The 26,661-nt window shown below is 40.8% G+C and overlaps 1 protein-coding gene across 2 annotated transcripts in view; it reads right to left on the minus strand.

Annotated features, from left to right (window-relative positions):
• Positions 1–1,186: 1,186 nt before the first annotated feature.
• The window catches only part of LOC132209762 (E3 ubiquitin-protein ligase MYCBP2-like), a 46,017-nt gene continuing 20,542 nt past the window's right edge, over positions 1,187–26,661 (minus strand). For both annotated transcript variants that reach the window (XM_059646507.1, XM_059646506.1), the window contains exons 10-23: positions 26,328–26,594; positions 25,901–26,175; positions 24,632–24,728; positions 23,992–24,111; positions 23,767–23,868; positions 21,812–21,940; positions 19,425–19,557; positions 10,308–10,411; positions 9,979–10,167; positions 8,840–8,947; positions 8,530–8,739; positions 7,519–7,626; positions 6,856–7,021; positions 1,187–2,421 (exon numbers count right to left, since the gene is read on the minus strand). In XM_059646507.1, the coding sequence (XP_059502490.1) occupies positions 2,306–2,421; positions 6,856–7,021; positions 7,519–7,626; positions 8,530–8,739; positions 8,840–8,947; positions 9,979–10,167; positions 10,308–10,411; positions 19,425–19,557; positions 21,812–21,940; positions 23,767–23,868; positions 23,992–24,111; positions 24,632–24,728; positions 25,901–26,175; positions 26,328–26,594 (2,124 nt within the window). In that variant the 3' untranslated portion in view covers positions 1,187–2,305. The remainder of the gene's footprint in view (positions 2,422–6,855; positions 7,022–7,518; positions 7,627–8,529; positions 8,740–8,839; positions 8,948–9,978; positions 10,168–10,307; positions 10,412–19,424; positions 19,558–21,811; positions 21,941–23,766; positions 23,869–23,991; positions 24,112–24,631; positions 24,729–25,900; positions 26,176–26,327; positions 26,595–26,661) is intronic.

Here is a 26,661-nt window from a genome sequence, read left to right on the forward strand (position 1 = left end):
TAGGCAATCCTGAGTATTTTGTCAGTGATAACAACAGTTGACAAATGTCAAGCTGACTTGTGGTGTGATATTACTGAATAAAATTAGAAATTTTAAACTAGTGTAGATCATAATATTCAATAAATTACAGCACAGTACCACTGGTACCTTTTCCCCATTTAAGTGATACTGCAATTGAACCTATACAGCCTAGAATATCATAGTTGGGTTGAAATAAATTCACAATGTTAACCACAATACTAATTTGAACATTAGCCAAGCACACTTAGAATTTACACTTTTCTTTTTGTCTGTTTAGAGCGCGACTGACAAAAAGCTAAGGAATACGATGGATATACTATCCAGAGCACTGGTCCATTGCTTACTGTGAATGTTCCTTGATCCAGTTTACTAACTTGGGAGATAGATTTTAAATAATGGATAGTGTTTAACATCCAGAACAACACACATACAGTGCAATGGTAACAAGCTCTTACCATGTATGAGCAAATCTTTTGCCATTACTCCTCACTTGCAGAAGCACAGTCCCTCAAATTAAACAAAAAGCTTTCAAATGCTGTACACCCAAATTTTAAACATGATTATAAAATAGTTTCTTCCAAAATACATTTGAGAAACTCTTCAGTTATATTTAATATTTTATTCAAATGCAAGTATTTTTAAGTGTTTCCCAGCCCATGGTTCAGCTGCAGTACAATTTAAATCCCAGTTTCAGGATCAATTTTTAGGCTTCTCAGTTGAATAATTCTTCAGATACAAAGTGGTTCATTTTTTGTATTCAGGATTATTTACCTATGCGTTGGCTTGACTTCATCATTTGATCACAACTAAGGATGTTGTAAATGCGCGTGCTAAAAAAAAATTAGGCCGTTTCAGTCTCAGTTCATGTTTGAAAACTTGCAAGTGTCCCACATTGCGAATACATTGAGATTAGCGACCCACAATGGTTGGAAAAAGCAGAATCAATGTTCCACTAAATAGGAAGGATAGATTTTACATGAGCTGTTGGTCATTACTACAGCAAATTTCAGGACTTGTAATTTGTACGTGTATTGGCCTATATGCATTGATTTCTGTAAATAACCAAGACTTTCGTATTGCCAAAAAGAACATGAATGATTTGTCTGGAGAAATACCTACTTTGTCATTGTAACGTGTATAATGATAACGAAGGGACATTGAGATGCACTGTTTAGTACTTTAATAAACATGTTTTGTCTAAGCAAAAGTCCCACTTGTATATGGCAAGTTTACAGCACACATGGCAAATCCAATCACTGCAATCTTAAAAAAAACTTTGAAACTTATATGACAAACAGATCAAGCCTGATATTTTTCCTCATCAGAGATGGAGGTTGCTTTGAGGCAACCGTGCAAAGAAATATGCTCTGATTTACTTTAGAAGAGAGAATTTCTACTGCCCCCAGAACATGAAAGCAATTATTAAAGGTTTGCTGGTCTTGCTTCGCAGAAGTGAACACATTATTTGTGCAAAGCACTCTTTCCAAATAATGATTCAACTCCTGTTCCTTACTAAAACTCAAATGGTATTTTTGCCCATTTCACAAAGCCTATATATACACACACACATTATGTGGCTGAATGATTTCCCATTCACACAACATTCTCACTGTATAAAAATGTACAGCGGTTTTATTGACATATACATTCCATATGTGTACAGCTGCAAGATAGGAGGCACACCCAGTATTGCACTTCATTAAAATTTCAGGCTCAAACATAACCCTTTGAAGTTTAAATGAAAATTGCAGTGTAACGTAGCAACTTTGTAATACATCTAACACTGATACCATATATACATTATGATATTCATAGACAACAAGCCCTAAAACATCCTCAACAGTCTATCAAATGAACAAGAATATACTCTCAACCCATGACGTGGTTACAATTTCCAAGAATACTGTACAGGGTTACCCAAAAGTCGTACTCTGTGTACTTGTAGCAATTCTTCAATTTTGTAATTTGGAAGCTGTCCTTGTCCATACATCTCAATCGCTTTTAGAAAAAGCAGCTTCTGTCAAGGTACCGTGTAGGTGTGTGATGTCTTACAGCTGAGGTTTGTAACTGCAGCATGCAAACACTTCACAAGTTTAAAGCCTTTTGAAAAGTTTGAGTCATTTACAGCAATAAGTAGGTGCACAAGAATAAAGTTCTTTTCTGTGCACAGCATGTTGTTCTTTCATTCAAATGATAGTGCGCCATTCCAAGTTACTGACTTCAGTCCAGAAACTGAAAATATTTAAAAGGCTGGAAAATGCGAAGGAGCATCACTGCTGCATACTTAGAATGTGTGAGCATTTCTGCAAACACCACAGCCCAAAGCAAACTCCTCACCAGTGGCTGGGTGGACAACATGAAGAGGACACTCTGCTCCCTCAAGCTGTTTTCCTTTTGGACCTGGAGAAAAGAGTGGATAAAATGCAGTAGAGAGTCAGGTAAATAATCATTTTTGCCAAGCTACAATCTAATAATTAAAGCTACCGTTTTGATATCTCTAATATGCTTGGACCAGGTTTGCAATACCACCTCACCTCTATCTTTTCAACATTCCCTCCACTGCAATTAATTCGTCCATTTTTCTTTAATTTATACTTACAATCACTAACCCTCTGAACTTTTTTTCTCATTTTTTCTAAGTTGACAATGTTTTGACCTCAAGTTGCTTCTCTCTGCAACATTTACTTAAACACCCCTTTCCTGCTTGTCAGGGACGTTTTGCTTCTTCCAGTTGTCCCTTCCTTTCTTTCTATCTATCACCAATAGGGTCAGAAAACCCAATTGTGGGAATCACTTGATTAACTCAATCTTGTCGATCGAGACTTCACAACCTGAATTTTTACTCATTACCCAAGTCTCCCACTTGAAAAGTAACAATCACAGAACGCAATTTTCAGTATTTTCCATAAAGTCGAATGTGACAAAGTAAGCAAATTAAAAGAAATGACAAACTTTCTGGAAAGCACAAGACTTTTAGGGTCATAGTTGAGTACCAAGAGATGCAATATGCCAACATATCACAGACGGATCGTTACCTTTGAAATGTGCTCTAATTTTTGCCTTCTTAGTGAGTGATCCTTTAGTATGAACAGACAGGGACCAATAGGTGCCTGGTCTCCCATTTTTCTTGCAACACAGTTGTAAAGGATTGATTATTGTTCTTGCTAAACTTGACTCTATCCTTGCAAGCATTTCCAGTAAGTCGTTTCTCAGCAAACAGGAACATGGAACCTTATCACAATCTGTCTTTTAACTTGGGCTGGCTGGGTGGAAGGGGGAGTAGACTGGGCATTTTCAAAAGCTGCTCTATGACGACTGAAAACTGCAAGTGAATATGGCCATTTAAAAACAAAACAAACAAAAAACACTGGAGGTCATTTCTAGAAGAACAGAATTGAAAAGTAAAAAATGTCATGTTAAACTGACACAGAATCTTGGTTGGACCACAGTTGGATAACTGCACACTTCTGGTTTTAAAATTGTATAAAATGACAGAAGCATTGGAGAAAGTACAAACGTTATCTGTAGAATTGTACCAAAATTGATGATATTCGTCAGAAAAGACGAAACTGGTTGAATCTCCATTCTGGAAAAGATTGAGGGGGAATGGCCTGAAGGTCTTCAATGGATTTCATGGTAAAAAGATAAAGCTTCCATTCACACCCACTCAGGAGTCAAATACAATTAACTTGCGAATGTGATAGGGAATTCAGGAAAAACAATATTCTTCAGAGAATTGTTAGACTGTGCACATTTCACTATCGCAAGATGCAGTTTAAGTGATAATGGGAACTGCAGATGCTGGAGAATCCAAGAGAATGAAATGTGAGGCTGGATGAACACAGCAGGCCCAGCAGCATCTCAGGAGCACAAAAGCTGACGTTTCGGGCCTAGAGCCCCCATCAGAGAGGGGGATGGGGTGAGGGTTCTGGAATAAGTAGGGAGAGAGGAGGAGGCGGACCGAAGATGGAGAGAAAAGATGATAGGTGGAGAGGAGAGTATAGGTGAAGAGGTAGGGAGGGGATAGGTCAGTCAGGGAAGACGGACAGGTCAAGGAGGTGGGATGAGGTTAGTAGGTAGGAGACGGAAGTGCGGCTTGGGGTGGGAGGAAGGGATGGGTGAGAGGAAGAACAGGTTAGGGAGGCAGAGACAGGCTGGACTGGTTTTGGGATGAAGTGGGTGGAGGGGAAGAGCTGGGCTGGTTGTGTGGTGCAGTGGGGGAGGGGACGAACTGGGCTGGTTTTGGGATGTGGTGGGGGAAGGGGAGATTTTGAAGCTGGTGAAGTCCACATTGATACCATTGGGATGCAGTGTTCCCAAGCGGAATATGAGTTGCTGTTCCTGCAACCTTCGGGTGGCATCATTGTGGCACTGCAGGAGGCCCATGATGGACAAGTCATCTAAAGAATGGGAGGGGAAGTGGAAATGGTTCGCGACTGGGAGGTGCAGTTGTTTATTGCGAACTGAGCGGAGGTGTTCTCCAAAGCGGTCCCCAAGCCTCCGCTTGGTTTCCCCAATGTAGAGGAAGCCACACCGGGTACAACGGACACAGTATACCACATTGGCAGATGTGCAGGTGAACCTCTGCTTAATGTGGAAAGTCATCTTGGGGCCTGGGATAGGGGTGAGGGAGGCAGTGTGGGGGCAAGTGTAGCATTTCATGTGGTTGCAGGGGAAGGTGCCGGGTGTGGTGGGGTTGGACGGCAGTGTGGAGCGAACAAGGGAGTCACGGAGAGAGTGGTCTCTCCGGAAATCAGACAAGGGTGGGGATGGAAAAATGTCTTGGGTGGTGGGGTTGGATTGTAGATGGCGGAAGTGTTGGAGGATGATGCGTTGTATCCGGAGGTTGGTGGGGTGGTGTGTGAGAACGAGGGGGATCCTCTTTGGGTGGTTCTGGCAAGGTTCCTCCCACTTCCTAAAGACAAAGGGGGTGGCCATGGGCACCCGCATGGGCCCCAGCTATGCCTGCCTCTTTGTAGGTTACGTGGAACAGTCCCTCTTCTGCACCTACACAAGCCCCAAACCCCACCTCTTCCTCCGTTACATTGATGGCTGTATCGGCGCCGCCTCTTGCTCCCCAGAGGAGCTCGAACAGTTCATCCACTTCAACACCTTCCACCCCAAACCTCAGTTCACCTGGGCCATCTCCAGCACATCCCTCACCTTCCTGGACCCCTCATTCTCCATCTTATCAGGCAACTAGCTTGTAACTGATGTCCATTTCAAGCCAACCGACTCCCACAGCTACCTAGAATACACCTCCTCCCACCCACCCTCCTGCAAAAATTCCATCCCCTATTCCCAGCTCCTCCGCCTCTGCCACATCTGCTCCCACAATGAGGCATTTCACTCCCGCACATCCCAGATGTCCAAGTTCTTCAAGGACCACAACTTTCCCCAAGCAGTGGTCGAGAACGCCCTTGACCGCGTCTCCCGCATTTCCCGCAACACATTCCTCACACCCCGCCCCCGCCACAACCACCCAAAAAGGATCCCCCTCGTTCTCACACACCACCCCACCAACCTCCGGATACAACGCATCATCCTCCAACACTTCCGCCATCTACAATTCGATCCCACCACCCAAGACATTTTTCCATCCCCACCCTTGTCTGCTTTCCGGAGAGACCACTCTCTCCGTGACTCCCTTGTTCGCTCCACACTGCCCTCCAACCCCACCACACCCGGCACCTTCCCCTGCAACCGCAGGAAATGCTACACTTGCCCCCACACTGCCTCCCTCACCCCTATCCCAGGCCCCAAGATGACTTTCCATATTAAGCAGAGGTTCACCTGCACATCTGCCAATGTGGTATACTGTATCCATTGTACCCGGTGTGGCTTCCTCTACATTGGGAAACCAAGCAGAGGCTTGGGGACCGCTTTGCAGAACACCTCCGCTCGGTTCACAATAAACAACTGCACCTCCCAGTCGCAAACCATTTCCACTCCCCCTCCCATTCTTTAGATGGCATGTCCATCATGGGCCTCCTGCAGCGCCACAATGATGCCACCCGAAGGTTGCAGGAACAGCAACTCATATTCCGCTTGGGAACCCTGCATCCCAATGGTATCAATGTGGACTTCACCAGCTTCAAAATCTCCCCTTCCCCCACCACAACCCAAAACCAGCCCAGTTCGTCCCCTCCCCACCACTGCATCCCAAAACCAGTCTAGCCTGTCTCTGCCTCGCTAACCTGTTCTTCCTCTCACCCATCCTTTCCTCCCACCCCAAGCCGCACCTCCATCTCCTACCTATTAACTTCATCCCACCTCCTTGACATGTCCGTCTTCCCTGGACTGACCTATCCCCTCCCTACCTCCCCACCTATCTTCTTTTCTCTCCACCTTCGGTCCGCCTCCCCCCCTCCCTATTTATTCCAGAACCCTCATCCCATCCCCCTCTCTGAAGAAGGGTCTAGGCCTGAAACATCAGCTTTTGTGCTCCTGAGATGCTGCTGGGCCTGCTGTGTTCATCCAGCCTCACATTTTATTATCATGCAGTTTAAGTGAATAGCTTGGATAAATGCAATTGAGAGGCTAGAGAAGCACATGATTGGTGATAAGAATAGTATAAATTAATGCGATTAGAAGAGGAGGGGTTTTGGGGGAAGCCCATGTTGAGGATAAGCAAGGTATAATGTGCAAAATAGCCTGTTTTTCTCTGTGAATACTTTGCGCTATAACTTGGGACAGTTTTTAAAACCTAATTCAGTGGACCAAAAGTCAATTTTGTGTTTTAAAAACTGTAATTAAAACATCTTATGTCATCTTTGAACATATTATTTTGTGGAGCAACCAGTTATTCTAAACAGATAAAAACAAATAAGATACCTGCTGGACAACGGGGAAGTTCTTCTTTAGGGATACTTGTCATCCTTTGGAAGTCATCATGGCAAGCATTACAGAAATGTGTTGTTCCAAAGCAAAAAAACACTGCCACAGAGCAGCAATACCGACATTTGTACTCCAGGAAATCTGTACCATGTTTGGGACACATCTGTCAAGGATTATCAACATGTAACTTCAGCATACTAACAAACCATCTTTGGCAAACTGAAAATTGTATATTTCAATTTGTTTATTTGATTGTTATTAGAATGGAGATATAAACGCACATGTAACATCTATGTTTTTTTGAAAATTAAAGATCTTTTGACTCTTATGGTTTTACAAAGTAGGGGATGGTGGTGGTTATCTGCTCTTAGGCCTCATTGTGGTGCTTTTAACCAAACTTCTAGGATGTAGTGTGGTAACCTTACTAAAAACAGCCCTGTAGTTGAGGGGTGCTTGTACTGTATTATAGCTTCTGTTCCGCACCAACCACCACCACTTCATCACAAACAATAAATCAAGTAGAATTCTGTTTATCCTTTTAAAAACATCTCACTAAGTGACTGACAATGCATTCATTCCACGGAATTTCTAATAATTTACCTTGCAAACAACATGATAACATTACTAAGAAACCCCTTAGAAGCAGTAAACAAAGAATACCTGTGCTCTAGAGACATCTGAGCAAGCACCACAGATCAATTCCCGTGGGTCATAGTCATCGCCTTGCCCTGCTTCAGCATCACATCTTGCTTCACCACCAAAATAAGCCTATATGACAGATAAGAATTATTTTTGGAACCAGGTGTATTAATGTTGTGAAAGTTTACGGTTATCAACTGCCACTTCGGTGAATAGAGTTTTGAGTGAAAAGCTTGCAAATAACTGACTTCATCTTAAAGGCACAGAATGAAGAGTTAGAACTCTTTATACAGCCTTCAATACGATTGTATAACTTTTGCTTGAGGATGACAACAAACCAGAGGCTTTGCAAAACATGTTGCCAAATCTATGAAATAGCTTAGAATTTGTTTGTGCAAATTGCACTGTCAATTTTAGTCATGTTGCTAGTTTCATTATTAGTTTGCTTAAAACACTGATAAGGCCAAAATGTGAAATAGGAAAAAATCCCTCAAATCAGTTTAGTTTCTGAAGAGCTACTACAGAATTCTCACCAGACTCAAAGACTAAACTCCACTAAAATCAGTTGCTGATAAAAGTGATAAAGAAAACTGTGACATTTAGATTGTGTGTGTTAATTATTACATATATATTTAGTGTGTATCAGTTGTCAAATTTTGGAGGTTATTAAAAAAAAGAACAGTCTGAATGAGGTCAAATGATATTCAAAAAGTATTCAAGCTAACCACATCCAAACAGACAAGTTCTTTGCTGGGTGTATCCTTGTTACATTACATAAAAGTTTCCTGGTTCATTTTTCTCTCCAACCTACCGATACCTCTTCCTCATCTCCGTAGAATTTTAAGAAATGATGGTACATCCCCTTCTTGTTTTAACAGAAAGAAGGATTGTTAATGAGGTTCATGAAGCAAGTCCAAGTAGTTTTCTTTTTCTGAAAATAATACAACCAGGCATACTCTCTACTTCAATCAAAAAGGCAAAAACAAATCACTATTCATCAGCTAAAAAGGATTTGTTCAAATATGAGCCTACCTTTTTACACTTATAGCAGACATAGTAGGCGTATCTATTCATTGCAAATCCAGCAGGATCATTGTAAAAACGGACACCTGGAGTAGTGATGGCATCACTTTTATGCAAACCTTCATATTCTAGTCTCATTAGAGCCTTCTTCCTTACATCTTCATAGAGGTCTTTGATAGGATCAAGTAGATCTTTTAACACTAGATGATTTATTTTGTTCTGGAATTACACAAAAATCTGAAGTTGTTCTCAAATATTGGAACCCATGCCACAAAGGCTAATCCAGAATTTAAAGGAAATTAATCTGAAGGACACTGACCTTGCATATAGGGCATGCCATAAAGCCAAAAGTTATCCTTGGGCCAAGCCACTGATTTTCAAGAACTCTTCTACAACAGTGCAGATGGAAAACATGACTACAGTCCAACTTTAAAAAGAGGGAAAGCACGAGTCAATTATATTATATTTGGACATTTGCAAACCTTAGAACTTTAAAATAAACAAGGCTTCCTCTAGTAAAACAGAATAAAATGATTGCAATCATGCAAGAACATATGAATCAGACTTGTATGAATAAACACTGCAAGCTTAATACTGAGCTAAAAGGGTTCTATTAATCTTAGGGCACCACTGACAGTCAAAAGTGAGCCTGTTATAAACAATAGCATGTTGATCTCGCTGCTATGCTGACAGAAGGTGCAGACGTCAATCTGATCCAATGAAGAGTAATTTTTATTGCTGAACACCAATCACTGGAAACAATCTGCATTTATATTGCTTTTTAAGACAGTAAAATTGCTTCAAGACATATTGCAGAAACATTATGGAATAAAATTTGGCATTAATGACACATGATATGACATGTGACCATAGCTTAGACAAAGATGTTTTAGAAGTGGTCAGAAAATTGGAAAGGTGGGGAGCTAGCAAGGTTTAAGGTGAGAAATCCAGAGATGGAAGTATGTTGTCAATAGTAAAGAGATGAAAATTGTGATGGGAGAAACAGCCAGACTGGAGGAATGCAAATATTTCTGAAGGTTGTTAAAGTTGCAGGATGATCACACAGGGCACTGAACATAACAAAACAGAATTCCAAAAATCAAGATGTTACCAAACTGGGGGAAACAGGACTGGAAGAATATGATGTGTCAGTTAAGATCAGTCAGCGTAGTTTTTTTTCCCCAAAATGTGTAATTTTTGCAAAATAATGCCAAGTAGGCTGCTATTTATCTTACAGAATTTCTGTAAGAAGGGTCCCGAAATGTCAGCTTTTCTGCTCCCCTGATGCTGCCTGGCCTGCTACATTGCTCCAGCTCCACGTTATTCTATCTTACTGAGAAGTTTTATTAACAAGGATTTTTTTAAAAATCACATGCAATTGAGTCTCTAAATAAATAGCACTTATTTTGAAATGACGACAACAAAAATAAATTAACCTCCACAAATAATGTGGTTTACCTGAACTGCAGGAGCTGCTGAAAGTGCCTCAGTAAAACAGATCATACACATATCATCAGCATCTTGTTTAAGACATATTGCGTTTTTGTCACATCCATGTAAACAAGGTAAACAATGTTCTTCGCCTTTAACTCCACCACAGGGATGACCACAGGAATGGGTTTTTCCACAGGCAGTCTTAGCATATTCCTGGTTTAAAATTATTAAAATAAACACGTTACAATGAGAACAAATATTTTTGGAGGGAAAAAACTATCACACCTTGTGTGGGCCAATTATTTAAACTGTGTGGTTTGAAAATGTTCTGTAGCAGACTTAATTTTACTCACTTGGCAATCTGTATCAGAGCACACACTGCCCACTGCTGACAACTCTGTTCCGTTTCTTGACCCACAGAAGCGACATGCTTCAGTGCTGCTTGACGCAGGTTTGCCTGAAATTAAGGAAACAAATTTGGGTTAAACAAAATACTTGACAAATATTTTGACAAATTGACTAGTTTTTGATAATACAACCAAGTTACATGGATGTATCTTTTTATATTAATGTAAATACACTGTTCATCCTTGTATGCCTCAAGTCTATGAGGAAGCTAAATGTTGTAGCTTAAAACTAATGGCTTTGATTACGCAAATCTCTATTTGACACCAACCACACAAGCTGCAACTAATTTAATCTCATTAGATTCAAATTTACAGATAACTGGTCGGTGATGGACTAGTGGCATTAATTGCTAGACTGTTGATCCAGAAAGCCAGCTACTGTTCTGGGGACCTGGGTTCAAATCCCAAGACTGCAGATGATGGAATTTGAATTCAATAATTGAAAAAAATCTGTACTTAAGGATCTACTAATCATCAGGAAATCATTGCCGATTGTCAGCCAAAACCCACCTTTGTTCACGAATGTCCCTCAGGGAAGGAAATCTGCCATCCTTACCTGGTCTGGAGTACATGCGACTCCAGACGCTCAGCAATGTGATTGACTCTCAACTGCCCTCTGAAATGGCCTAGCAAGCCACTCAGTTCTACCAATTGCTACAAAGTCTCAAAGAAATGAAACTGGACAGACCACCTGGTATTGACCTAGGCACTGGAAAAAAGAATGGCAGAAACAGCCCTGTCGACCCTGCAAAGTCCTTCTCACTAACATTGGGTTAGTGTCAAAATTAGGAGAGCCGTCTCACAGACTAGTTAAGCAACAGCCTGACACTGTCTGTAAGGTATGATTCTATGAGTATGACCATGTCCCAGACACCACTATCATCATCCTTGGATATACCATGTCTCACTAGCAGGATAGACCCAGCACAGTGGTATACAGCTGTGGGGGGGGTGTTGCTCAACATTGGCTCCAGACCCCATGAAGTCTAGTGCCTTCAGGTTAAACATGGGCAAGGAAACATCCTGCTGATTACCACATACCGTCCTCCCTCAGCTGACGAATCAGTATTCTTCAATTTTGAACAACTCTTGGAGGAAGCACTGAGAATGGCAAGGGCACAAAATGTACTCTGGGTGGGGGATTTCTATATCCAAAGTGGCTCACCAGCAGTACCACTGACTGAGCTGGTCAGGTCCTAAAGGACATAGCTGCTAGACTGGGTCTGTGGCAGGTGGTGAGGGAACCAACAAGGGAGAGAAAAACACACTTGACCTCAGCCCTAACAATCTGCCAGCTGCAGCTGCATCTGTCCACGAAGTATCAGAAAGAGTGACCATTGCATAGTCCTTACGGAGACCAAGTCCCAGCTTCACAGTGAGAATAACGTCCATCGTGTTGTGTGGCACTATCACCGTGTTAAATGGGACAGACTTCACACAGAGCTAGCAACTCAAGACTGGGCATCCATGAGGCACTCTGGGCCATCAACAGTAGAATTGTACAACAGAGTTATACTCCAGCACAATCTGTAATCTCATGGCCAGGCATATCCTCCACTCAACTGTTACCATCAGGCCAGGGGATCAACCCTAGTTTAATGGAGAGTGCAGGAGGGCATGCCAGGAGCAGCACCAGGCATACCTGAAGATGAGGTATCAACCTGGTGAAGCCACCAAAACAGGATTACTTTTATGCCAAACAGCGAAAGCAGCAAGTGATAGGCAGAGCTAAGTGATGTAGCAGTTCTGAAATCTGTAGTCCTGCCGCATCCAATTGTGAACAGTGGTGGACAATTAAACAACTCACTGGAGGAGGCGGCTCCACAAATATCCCCATCCTCAATGACGGAAGAGCCCACCACATCAGTGTAAATGATAAGGCTGAAGCATTCACAGCAATCTTCAGCCAGAAGTGCCAAGTGGATGATCCATCTCATACTCTTCCAATCGTCCCCAACATTACAGATACCAGTTTTCAGCCAATTTAATCCAGTCCACATGATATCAAGAAACAGTTGGAGACACTGGATGCTGCAAAGGCTACAGGCCTTGACAACATTCTGGCAATAGTACTGAAGACTTGTGCTCCAGAACTTGCCACTCCGCTAGCCAAGCTGTTCCAGCACAGTTCCAACACTGGCATCTACCCAACAATGTTGAAACTTGTCCAAGTATGTCCTGTACACAAAAAGCAGGACTAATCTAATCTGGCCAATTACCGCCCCTATCTCGATCATCAGTCAAGTGATGGAAGATGTATTCAAAAGTGATATCAAGCAGCATCTGCTCAGCAATAGCCTTCTGAGTGATGCCCAGTTTGGGTTCCACCAGGGCCACTCAGCTCCTCATCTCATTACAGCCTTGGTTCAAACATGGACAAAAGAGCTGAATTCCAGAGGTGAGGTGAGAGTGGCAGCCCTTGATATCAAGGGTCCATTCGACAGAGAGTGGCAACAAGGAGCCACAGCAAAACTGGAATCGACGAGCATCAGGGGGCAAATGCTCCGGTGGGTGGAGGCATACTTGACAAGTAGAAAGATGGACATGGCCATTGGAGGTCAATCATCTCAGTTCCAGGAGCTCCTCAGGGTAGTGTTCTTGGCCCAAACACCTTCAACTGCTTCATCAATGTCATTCCCTTCATCATAAGGTTGGAAGTGGGGATGTTTGCTAATGATTGCACAATGTTCAGTTTGCAATGACTCAGACACTAAAACAGTCCATGTCCAAATGCAACAAGATCTGGACAATATCCAGGCTTGGGCTGACAAGTGGCAAGTGACATCTGCACCTCACCAATGCCAGTTTATGCCCACCACAAATAAGAGACAATCTAACCACCATCCCTTGACATTTGACAGTGTTACCATCACTGAATCCCCCACTATCAACATCCTGGGCATTATCATTAACCAGAGACTCAACTAAACTCATCATATAAACACACTGATTACAAGAGTAGGCTAGAAGCTAGGAACACTGCAGACAGTAACTCATCTCCTTACTCCTCAAAGCTTGTTCACCATCTACAAGGCACAAGTTAGGAGTGTGATGGAATACACCCCACTTGCCTGGATGAATGCAGACCCAACAACACTCCAGAAGCTTGACATCATCTGGGACAAAGCAGCCTACTTAATTGGCACTACACTCACAAGCATTCACTTCCTTCACCACTGACGTTCAGTAGCAGCAGTGTGTACTATCTACAAGATGCACTGCAGAAATTCACCAAAGATCCTCAGACAGCACCTTCCAAACCCATGACCCGTTAAAGGACAAGGGCAACAGACATATGGGAACACCACCAACTTGAAGCTCTGCTCCAAGCAACTCATCATCCTGACTTGGAAATATATTGGCGTTTCTTCACTGTCGATGGGACAAAATCCTGGGATTCCTCCCTAATAGCACTGTGGGTCAACCTAAGTGGTGGACTGCAGCAGTTCAAGGCAGCAGCTCACCACCACTTTCTCAAGGACAGCTCAGGACGGGCAAGAAACGCTGGCCAGCCAACGACACCCACATCCCACAAATTAATGGGGAATAAAATTCACAGATATATCACTATTTGAAGTCCAAATCAGTCCTGCTCACGATAATAGTTACTGCAGATCACAGCTGGCCAATCAAGTATTTCTTTTAAAAATGCTGAGACCTTTGTGAATGTTTTAACAGGTTTTTTTTTCGGGGGGCGGGGGGTTGCGTTAATCAATGCATGTACAGAACCTTATGCATTTAACTCTCATGTCTTTTCTCACTACCTTTCTTCTTCAGATGTAGCAACTCTTTCAAGGTAGCCCTTGCTTAACACCATCCTTCACAGGATTTACAATGATGTCACTTTCCAGTTACAACAGAACACAACAGTACAGCACAGTACAGGCCCTTCGGCCCACGATGTTGTGCACAACTTTTACACTAAACCTAAGGTCTATCTAAACTCCACATGCCTTAACAGTGGCCGCTTAAGTGCCCCTAATGAGGCCGACTCCACTACTCTCTCCGGCAATGCATTCCACGCCCCTACCACTCTGAGTAAAAAACCTATCTCTGACGTCACCCCTACATCTACCTCCACTCACTTTAAAACTTACACTCCCTCGTAATAGCTACCTCCACCCTAGGAAAAAGTCTCAAGGCTGTCCACTCTGTCTATACCTCTGATCATTTTGTACACCTCTATCAAGTCACCTCTCATCTTTTGTTGTTCTAAAGTGGAAAGCCCTAGCGCTCTCAGCTTTTCCTTGTAAGACCTTTCCTCCATTCCACGCAACATCCTGGTAAATCTCCTCTACACCTTTACCAACGCTTCCACATCTTTCCTTTAATGAGGTGACCAGACCTGGACACAATATTCCACATGTGGCTGAGCCACTGTTTTGCATAGCTGGAGCACACCTTCACAGCTCTTGAACTCAATCCCCCTAATCATGAAAGCTAACACACCATACGTCTTCTCAACAACTCTATCCACCTGGGTGGAAACTTTCAGGGAACTGTGGACATGAACCCTGAACATGAACTCTGCTCTTCCACAGTGCCAAGAATCTTTCAGTTGACCTTGTATTCTGCTTTCAAATTTGTCCTTCCAAAATGAATCGCCTCACACTTTTCAGAGTTAAACTCAACTGCCACTTCTCAGCCCAGCTCTGCATCCTATCAATATCCCTTTGTAACCTGGAATAGCCTCCACACTATCCACAACCTGGCCCACCTTCATATCATCCATGAACTTACTAATCCACCCTTTCATTCCTACACTGAAATCATTCACAAAAATCACGAATAGAAGAGGATCCAGAACAAATCCTTGTGTGCACCACTTGTAACGCAGCACCATGCTGAATACCTTCTGCACACTACCACCCTGTGTCTTCTAAGGTTCAGCCAATTCTGAATCCAATCTACCACCGTTCCCCCTATCCCATGCCTCCTTACTTTATGCATGAGCCTACCATGAGGAACTTTTTCAAACGCCTTACTTCAGTCCATATATACCACAGCCACTGCTCTACCTTCATCCACATGTTTGGTCGCCTCTGCAAAGAATTCAATAAGGTTTTGAGGCATGATCTACTTCTCACAAATCCACACTGACCATTATGAATCATGCTGTGCTTATCCATTTGATCATAAATCTTACCTCAGAGCTCTTTGCAATAATTTGCCCATCAGTGAATAAAGACAAACCGACCTGTAATTTCTGGAGTTATCTCGATTCCCTTTTTTGAACAAGGGAATGGCGTTTGCCACTCTCCAATCTTCCAACACTATACCCGTGGACAGTGAGGACAAAAAGATTATCGCCCAAGGCCCTGCGATCTCTTCCCTCACTTCCCATAGAATTTTTGGATAAATCCCATCAAGCCCAGGGGACTTATCTATCTTCAAGTTCCACAAAATTCATAGTACATCTTCCTTACTAACAGCGACCTCTTCTACCCTACCAGCCTGTTTCACTCTGTCCTCCTCTACAACTAGGTCCCTCTCAGTTGTGAATACTGAAGAAAATATTCATTAAGGGCCTCTCCTATCTTTTTAGGCTCCGTGCACAAATTCCCTTTACAATCCTTGATTGGCCCTACCTTTTCTCTGGTCATTCTCTTATTCCTCACATGCGTATAAAAAGCCTTGGGGTTTTCCCTGATCCTATCTGTCAAGGTTTTCTCATGCACCCTTTTCACTCTCCTAACCCTTGCTTCAACTTCTTCCTGGATAACTTGTATCTCCCAGAGCCTTTTTCGATCCTTGTTTCCTAAACCTTACAAAAGTATCCTTCTTTCTCTTAACAAGTTGTTTGACCTCTCTTGAGAACCAAAGCTCTCTCACTCGACTGCATTTTTCCTGCCTGCCAGGTGCAAACATATCGAGCATATGCAGTATGCATTCCTTAAACAATCTCCACATTTCTTTGGTGCTCTTCCCGGACAGCATCTGTTCCCATGTTACGTTACCCAGTTCTTGCCGAACAGAAATATAATTACCCTTCCCCAATTACAAACCTTACCCTGCTGTATGCACCTGTCCTTTTCCATGCACCACTTGTAAAAGTAACCGAGTTATGATCGCTCCTGCCAAAATGCTCCATTGCCAAGCATCAAATCCAAAGTGATCTCTCCTCGAGTTGATCTATCCACATACTGTATCAGGGATCCTTCCTGAATGCACTGGACAAAACTGCTCCAACTAAACCATTACAAGTAAAAAATTTCCAATCAATATTTGGAAAGTTGAAGTCACCAATGACTATAACCCTGTGACTTCTGCACTTTTTCAATATCTGCCTCCCAATCTGCTCCTCCACTTCTCTGCAACTATTACAGAGTCTGTAAAAAAACCCGCAACAAAGTGACTGCTCTTTTCTCGTTCCTGACTTCAACCCAACCTGACTCTGCTGACATATCATTCTCGAACTGCCCTTTCAGTTGATACAACTGTCCATTTCTATTGCATCACGGCAAGTTCTTGTTAATGTCACTTAATGCCCGATTGTTTGTGTACCTCCTTTGCTGAATTTGCAAGAGATTGGTCTAGGGTATGGAGGAATACAGGTAGTCTTGGGAGGGGATTATGATCTTCAGGCAGATTGTTCCAAATAACAACATCCCGCTGACGGTTATGCTTTCTGGGAACCAATTAATGATGTTAAGCAAGGATTTCCAGTATCAAATTTGTTTGTTCACAGAGGATCCAAGGTGGAGTCCCTTCCAATTTGAATATTTTTATGATAGCTCTTAAACTAATACACATGTATAAATAAACCTTGGATTCTCTAGAGCAGGCAAAAACATCCAAAATAACAGTTCATTGTAACGGATCAGAGGTAAAACGGATACATTTGGACAAAGTGGTGGTAACTCAATTACGTCATGTCTCGAAAGGACACACAAATCTTCAATTTTAACAAGGCTGAAAACAAATCATTCCTTTTCTCTTTACACAAATCTGTTCTGAAAAGAGGGGATGATGCAGGAGGTTCCTCTGGTCCCTTTCTGTTGCTCTTAAAATGAACCTGGCTCACTTTACCAATAAACATTTTCTTTTTAAATCGCGTACTTGGCTTCGAAAGATAACGGCCTGCTTAAGTTTCTGGGAATTGTGCCCAGCATTACAAAGAAGCTCTCATTCATAGCAAACAATTCCCAAATAGCTTGTGGCAGTGAACAGTTTGGACTCTGTTTAGTATTAGCGAGTTTTGAGAAGATTTGTAGCTCAGGTTGAGGTTCTGGATGTGAGTTTGCTCGCTGAGCTGGAAGGTTAGTTTTCAGACGTTTTGTCACCATTCTAGGTAACATCATCAGTGAGCCTCCGACGAAGCGCTGGTGTTATGTCCCGCTTTCTATTTATTAATAAATAGAAAGCGGGACATAACACCAGCGCTTCGTCGGAGGCTCACTGATGATGTTACCTAGAATGGTGACAAAACGTCTGAAAACTAACCTTCCAGCTCAGCGAGCAAACTCACATCTGTTTAGTATTACTAAAGAAGCACTAAAATCGTCATTCAGGTCTCCTTGTATTACAAAGTACCTTGAGTAGCGTGTTCAGTGTAATCACATCAAGTTGCTGCAAAAAACTTTGCACTTGTGAAATGCTCTAGTAAATTACTGGTACGTATTCAAACTCTTGAGACACAATGAATTCATATGAACACAGCAGGCCAAGCAGCATCTTAGGAGCACAAAAGCTGACGTTTCGGGCCTGAGACCCTTCATCAGAAAAAGGGTCTAGGCCCGAAACGTCAGCTTTCGTGCTCCTAAGATGCTGCTTGGCCTGCTGTGTTCATCCAGCCCCACACTTTGTTATCTCGGATTCTCCAGCATCTGCAGTTCCCATCATCTCTGAATTCAAATGAACTTCATCCTGTATCCTTGATAGGACATTATAAGCAACTACAGCATCAAAAATATTGTTCCAGCCATATAAATAGTTGTAAGTATTTGTAAGTATAAACAACTTTCAATAATAAGTGACATCTGCATTTTGTCTGAAATTGGTAGACCATATCAACAAATTAAATCTGGACAAAATGAAGTTTCCTACATTTAGCAAGAGCAACTGGCATTCAAGTTCTCCAAAACTGCGTCATGTATAAGGAGAAAGGCAAGAACTAGAGACAGCATGCTGAGCTATTAGACAAGAATGATAAGACAGTGAGCACCAACCATCTCATTTCCAGTTAAGGGACTGGTTAAAGATTACAGTTGCACCAACTTCCAGTTCCTTGGTATGCACATCTTTCCACTCTACCACATAGTAACCTTTGGAACAAATGATTCTTTAAGGATAACTAATATTTCAGAACTAGCTATATCCAAAGATGGCACTGCCAATATTGATAAGTCTTGAAACTAGCAATTTCATGCAAATAATCATCTGTTAATGGGTCCTATTAGACAAGATGCAAAGTAACAAATATCCCTTCAGAGGGCAAACCATTGCTCCATTTGTAGGAGGCATGACAGCATGAGAATTTTAGGCAGCACCTGGCATCAAATAGATATAGTGGTGTTCTTGCATATACATACATTTCAACTACTTTGGTCTTTGACACAGCTAAGTTAATCATGACCAAAGTTTTCACGTGGAGGGATAAATCAACTGGGGTGCCAGTATGCAAACGAAATCCTTATTATTAATTTTGGAGCCAAGGTCAAGAAGTAGATGAGTATGTGAGCGAAGAGAACTACCTACTTATAGATGTTGGGCGGGCCAGTCATCATGCAAGATATGTTTTTATCTAAGATGCCCTTATCTGCGAAGAGGTAAACATACATCTCTTTAGCATTTTCACTTCCCAATGAAAGCTGGACGACAGATCTAATGGTGTCATGAAGGTATCTGAAGCCCATAATTTTGGATAATTTCCCAACATTTTATGGCTGTACTTAATGCTAATGTATGGGAACAGTGCAACAGAACGGTACAGAAGACGAAGCCTTTGCGAAGTATTAAGTTTTTGTACTCAGAATTGTAATGAAAATAAAAAGCACAGAAAGTAATAGGGTGCAAGTACAATACTAATATAATTAGCTTAAATGATATGTCTTCAATTCTCACCCGTGTGCTCCCTGAACTCTACCATTGCTTTCATGGTTTTTGAGTCTGCAAGTGCCATAAGCCAAAAGAGCTTGGTTCTTCCACAACCTTCATGAAGGTCAACTTTGATTGCTTCTTCCTCTTCTTTAAATACCTATAATTTTCAGAAAATTGAATAATAGATTATTTTAAGAATAATGCTTTGTGGAGTAATTTGCCGTATTTGGAAAGATTTTTTATCGCATAGTCCAAAGGTGTGTAGTTTAGGTGTCTTGGCCATGTTAAATTGACCACTGTGTCCAGGGTTAGCACCTTCTAAGGTTTTGTGTCTCAGCATGGTGGCTCAGTGGTTAGCACTGCTGCCTCTCAGTGCCAGGGAGCTGGGTTCGACTCCACCTTCGGCCAACTATCCGTGTGGTGTTTGCAAATTTTCCCTGTGTCTACGTGGGCTCCCTCTGGGTGCTCTGGTTTCCTCCCACAGTCCAAAGATTTGCAGGCTAGGTGGATTGCCATGCTAAATTGCCCGCAGAGTTCAAGGATGTGTAGATTAGGTGGGTTATAGGGGGACGGGTCCGAGTGGGATGGTCTGAGTGGGATGCTCTCAGGGTTGGTGTGGACTTGTTGGGCTGAAAGGCCTGTTTCTACACTGTAGGGATTCTATGAACTATGAAAAAGTGCTCTGATTGATAAAGTTAACAGGAGAAAAAAGAAGCAACTTGTATGTAGAACAGAACTGAAATCCTTAGCAAAGAAATTTATGAATTATGCCATTCAAATGTCATTTAGTTTGCTTTTGTATAAAGCATTAAAGTTAAAATTGCAAAACTTTATAAACAGTGTGGCCACTGTAAATAACTTGACATACATTTCTGCTCATTTTAGACTAACATTTTTGTTCATGCAAATGATATCAGAGTATGTCCTTTTTCCACAGATACAACTCAATTTTTCTTTGGCTACACTTAAAAGAAAAGATCCTCTACAGACACCTGCATTATTTTTTTAAAAACAGTGCCAGTCAGACCGGTTACCAAAAATTACACAATTTCAAATTTTGCCAAGTGGAATAAAAACAAATAATCCAATCAACAACTGCTGTAGATTGGAATTGATATATAATTTCTTTGGAACATACAAATATACTTCAAGGAATAAAAAGCAGGTGCTGAAGGAAAAGAGACTGAGGGAGAGCGAGACTAAGAACTCTGCCTGAAGACAGGCTAAAAGGCTGTGTGCATCACTTTTTCTCTTTCTAGATCTCTTTGAAACTGATGTGCTCAATTCTGCAAATGCAGGGGTAGATGGGAAATTAAAGCAAAACAATCAGATAAACTATAATCCTATTGAAAGGCAGAGCAGACTTGATAGGATGAGTAGTGTATTCTTGCTCCTAATTTGTACACACATATTGATCCCCAAGTTAAAACTGAATGCAAATAGGGATCTTTTAAAATGTAGAAATTCACACGGTACAGCTGCATCCAGGATATCAGCTGAATTATATAGCTATAACAGTAAACTCACTGTGTTGAGACTTGTCAACAGCTAACTGTATAGTCCTTTGGTTTAATTTGCACAGGCTGTAAAGTCTTGTGTAATCATAACCTCTTACTCCACCTACAGCAGTGTGAGAGCGCCCCAATAAATGTAAGAGACTGTATAATTTATGTCTTGTGACACTGTCATTCTGAGTTCAGGAAGCTTGTCTTTTGTTTAATCTATGGGAATATTAAAATTTAAAATTTAAATAATTGGACAGGTAGAATTGGCAAAACACACCGTCTAATTTCCAAAGCAAAAATCTGTATGGTCAGAAGACGACGAAGAAGAAGACGACGAAGAAGAAGACGACGAAGAAGAAGAAGAAGAAGAAGAAGAAGAAGAAGAAGAAGAAGAAGACGACGAATAGGGAAATCATTTCACCCATCCTCACCTGATTACAAATAAAATTAACAAATTAAAATTCCATCACAGCTCTTCCATTTTGATTCACGGGGTCAATAATTTGTTCAAAACATCCTACAAATATTGATCAAAGATCTGTAGGATGTTTTGAACAAATTACTGACCCTGTGAATCAAAATGGATTACTTTATCAAATAGTATTTCTGCAATGGTATTTTTTTTAAATGACAACACAGAGGGCAACTACATAACAATACAAAATTTACAGAAGCATGCTTCCCTGAAAATATTTCAATCGCTGCATTTAAAGCTTGTTAACAGCTAATTAACACACTACTTGTCCCCACTCAGTTCTGCACCATTCTTTGTCCAATTGTGCAGTCTCCTACAATCGCTTGTTTGAAGCGGTTTAGAGATCAACAATAGAGTTTATGTCATTAGGTTTTCAATGAGAGCAAAATAATAACATCAAAATTATTCAAAAGACTTAATTAAATCCTTGCCTGTCTTTGATGTGTTCTTGTCCTTCTGTGAAGGTGGAGAAAACGGTCACAATCTGTGCAAAGATTCCCACACACATTGCAGTGAATAATTGCTGGAGTCTCACCATCATCATGGTTGTCACACATGGGCTAAATGAAAAATAATCTTAATTAATGCTAGGTTAATAACAGAACCCGCTTGCTAATTCAATGAAATCACAGCGAGATACAACAGAATAGAATGTTTCTCTGCACAGTCAGGATTTATGAGTTGATCTTTGCAGAAAGGTAGTGTAGCTTCTACAACAGGTCACAACTCAGGCAAATTCTGTGGTCGTGGTATCAGAGGTAGCCACAGAGCTCCGAACAAGTATTAACAGCTGTCAGGTTTGTTCAAATCTAGCAAATTTTAAGCATGGCCTAATGGATTGATCTTTGAGACCTGATTTATGCTCCAAAAAGCCAGTCAATAGGTAGTTTTTAAAAACACTTTGCCCCTCCTCTCTCACACGGCCTCAGAGGCACCCTCCTACATCCCACGAACAAACACACGTTATCCAGGTCACATTGTAAGGTGATGTTTTTGAACGTGAGTCACAGTGGGAAGTAGTTTGGGAGACAATATTCTGCAATATTAAGATTGTACTGACAGAGCAAGATCTTGTAAAATTTTGAACTCAGAAATTAATTTTCCACAAAACATAAATTGAGTTATAGAAACCTAGCTATGGCCAAACCAAGAAGGAATGACATGTTTTGTCAGATGTCTAAAACATGTATCTAATTTTTTTTTGCTCATACACTTGGGACAATAATAATTTAAATTAATAAATTTATTATTCTAGAGCATATTTCTTTAAGCAAATTGCGCTTGTACAAATATAGATTAATGGGTAAGCTGAATCAATACTCAAACAGTCACACAACGAATGAGACACTGGAAGATAATATGAAATCAAATTGCATACTCTGAGCTCTATTTATTAACACAGCTTTGTTCTTTGCAGACAAAGTTACTATGTACATATACTGCATCTTTTTCAATACAGAAAGGCAATGGAAACAGCCAACCGTGCTGCATCTCTGTGGCAATGTCCTGGCCAGAACTGTAAGCCTGATTTTAATGTAATCAGTTAATTAAAACAGTTAACAGTTCCTGCTGCATTATCCACATGCTGACCATAGTGCAACAAATCTCTCTCTCTTCTCATACTGTAAAAATTGTTGCTCCCTTCCTGAATTTGGTTTTCTTGCTTTTTCAGTCCAGATGAGTATAAGGTGAAAAGTTGATTGCTTAGCTCTTTTCTTAGCAATGTTTGTTTAAGTTCTGTTTGACCAAGCAATTTTAAAAAAATTCATAATTTAGAAAATATTTTCAAGCTTTTTAATTGTCCTTGGGTCATGGAAACATGCCCTCATTGATTTGCAGAAATAAACTTCTACGTATTACATTTTATCTGGAAGTCCCTTTCACCCTTGAGCTTAATTCTCAGGGAAATATTTCTTGTATCAGCTGCAGAAATGAATATATTTTTGCAATTACTCATATTTGAGAAGCAGTCACTAGTTTAAAAAAAAATTAATGGCAAAAGACAGTGGCTTTCCCTTGACCGAGGGAGAGATAATTAAAGATGGACCCGATCTCTTCTGATCTATACTAATTTGATGTGGCCATGTACAATAATTAACTGGATTCCTAACAGCTTCTCTGCTTTGCTGGATATATATGCCATCGACGCTATGGGGACTCTCACGTCTTTAACTTAGGTACAGTGATGCCAAACATGTATTCCTTATATTTGTATCTTCAACAATGTATACTTAGCGGCATTAAACCCTACATGTGCAGACCTACTGTACAAATATTTCTGTGGCCCACCTTAGCTGGAATTTAAGTGGGGGTTTACTTCAATTCCAATGAATTTACATCCAGATTAGTTATACAGTGGCCCTAACATATCAATCTCTTTCCTTACCATTTGTTTTTGCTGGCCATCCTTTCCCATCCATCTACCAGAGGAAAGCCTATCAACATGGTCTTGATCTAGCACACACAGTGAAGCCAGAGCTAGCCACAACTGTGGAGAAAACAAACATTAAGCAGAATTAGAATCTAACATCCAAATACATTCACTTTTCATGAACCATTTTGTAATTCTATTTCAGGTATATTTCACATATAAAAAGGAGCTATTAATCACCCTCGTTGTTGTGGTACATTGGATAGGCACTCTGTATTCTTCTTCCATTTTTGTTAGGGCAATAATTGTTTCAGCAATTGCATTTTTTGTGACACGTGACCAGGCTTCTGATAGATGTCCCTAGAAAAATGTTTTTTGAAATTTAAATCATGACATGCAAACACATGATAACTCTCAGAAACTAGATTCAACTATCTACTGGATGCAAATGTTCTTCATACCATAACATATTAGAGTTCAGAATATTTGACTTCAGCAGCAAGCAATTTCATTAGATTATTTCTTAATATGGCCAGCTAAACAAACAAATGCTGGAAATACTTAGCAACCTGTTTGTTCATTTTCGTCAAATGTGGTACTAATAAGCAACTAACCTGAAGCAAAACGCTAACTCTCTTAAAACCGAACAAATCAAAGTAAAATCATTATAAATCCTTTGAATTCTGAGACAGTGTGAATTAAAAAAAGTCTTAAAACGTTACTGCAAATGTAAATAAATACTAACTAGTACAAAATCCAAGTGAAATTAGATTCACTTTAATCATTTAAACTTGCATTATTTAACACACAATACTGTTGTATACTTGATAATATTGAGTAGTTTTTAATAAAGTAGCAATGCCAGTTGATTACAACTCACAGCGGCCATGTCCTTTATTAGTTTAATTATTATTTCTGAAATTTGCGGGGGTGTGGAGCCTTTCATCCACCAGTGGCTTTCACCTCGTCGAATGGAGCTGTAGAAAGATCAATGACAACATTAGGAAAACTGTCTGGTCTTATTTGCAAACCATTTTGAAAACATTTTATAATCAGTGTGTAAATTAACTATCAAATTTTTTTGTAATGAGTAATATTGCAGCCTTGTCAAATACTCAACTGAATGAAAAATACATGAATTGTAGGTATAACATTACTTTCAATTAAACTCTCTTTCAAAGAATCGTACACATATTTACACAGCACTGGACAGAAATGGAAGAAATAACACTGGAATATTTCAAGGACATTTAACATTGTAGGGTGTCCAAAATATCTAAACTGGCTCAATTTTAGTCTTTGACACAGCGCTAATCAGCTGCACAAGATAAAACACAAGATCCAAACTATCCTACATGAAACACAAATTAAAGACAACCCTAAACTATACTGGCCTGCTAATAATATCTACTTAATTATCAGATGGAGTTGAGGACAGGAAGATAAACTGGAAGGCTGATCACCAAGAAAAAGGAACATGGAGTGCATTTTGATTCACCAGAAAGAGAGTGCAAAGGACAACTCTAGCATCCCAAATGCTAGCTTGGGTATGAAAGGCTATATGGAATCAAGGATTTTTTGGCCTTGATAACTTTGTTACAAATATCTTTATGCTGTATTCAATTACATGAATACCATGCAGTACCTTGACTGCTTCTCCTGAGGCCAAGACCTCTAACACAGTTTAACAGGCAGCTGGCAAATTGTAGAACTACTGCTGCAAAGTTTCTCTCCAAATCACACATTATTCCAGTTTCAATAAATATCACTGTTCCCAATTTTGCAGGTCAAGGCCCTGGAACACACACCCATTCTAACAGCACTTAAATCACAGACACCAGCAGTTGAAGATGGTAAGCACACCACAATCAACTTCAAAAGGTACTAACAGTTGGGAAATAACTGCAGTCTTGTCAGCAAGGTACACACTCACAGCGTCTGAATAATAAAAGGATTTTCTAAAATCAGAACCACTTCACTGTCTTACAAGAATTTCCAGTTTACCAGAGGTAAGCAACTGTGCTGCAACACAATGTACAATCCATGGCATAACTAGTACAACACAGCTAACAATTAGTGCTAACTAGAATACCGATTCCATTTTTAATTTAATGAAGAACAAAGTATGACTTAGAAAGGTCACTCTTACCCAGAGTTGAAGACTGATGGTAACGTAACTGTGGTTACACCCTTCCCAGCAACTGTGCCAGGAAAATTACACCCTTTGGCTTTTAGCTGTACAGTGAGCGCTTTGGAAATGCATCCCAAAAACATGTCCAAAATTCCTAACTTATTCCAGTCTCCTTTCTCTGTGGAATGAATGATATCGCTGATGTCAGCTGGTGGAAGAGATTTCACACCTATTATACTGGCAAGACGCACTGGCGTCACTTCTGGTAGCACACGGCGCAGCAAAGATGTCACCTGTAAATGGAATTCCAGATGGCTGTTACATCTATTGCCTCATAGCTCAGAGTCAAAAAACATATTTCCAACTTTAAACATTGTTAGTACTTTACAAATGATTTTCTACTTTACTGAAGTTTAAAATTGATTGAAATAAAATCAACACTGACCTGTCTTTGTACCCTGGGTGAAGCAGTATGCAGCAAAGAGAACAGGTCTTGCAATAACGTGAGCTGCTGGGCCAAATATTGTCTTCCAACATTGGAACCACTTAGAGCAAGCACCATGGACAGCAGTTCAAAACAGTACGCATCTGAAGAAGCATCCTCATCATTTGGTTGAGAATTTGCATTTTCCTTGCTGGATATGGCGTGTTCCCATTCTTCTCGTACACGGGTGGCTTCCATGCGTATGGCTTGAACTATATGTGCACATACCTGCTCAGAGAGATAATTAGCAGTTGCAAAAATTGGACCAGTTACAAACTTGGAAGGAGAACTGATC

Source organism: Stegostoma tigrinum, chromosome 6 (assembly GCF_030684315.1).
Source record: "Stegostoma tigrinum isolate sSteTig4 chromosome 6, sSteTig4.hap1, whole genome shotgun sequence".
Taxonomy (NCBI): domain Eukaryota; kingdom Metazoa; phylum Chordata; class Chondrichthyes; order Orectolobiformes; family Stegostomatidae; genus Stegostoma; species Stegostoma tigrinum.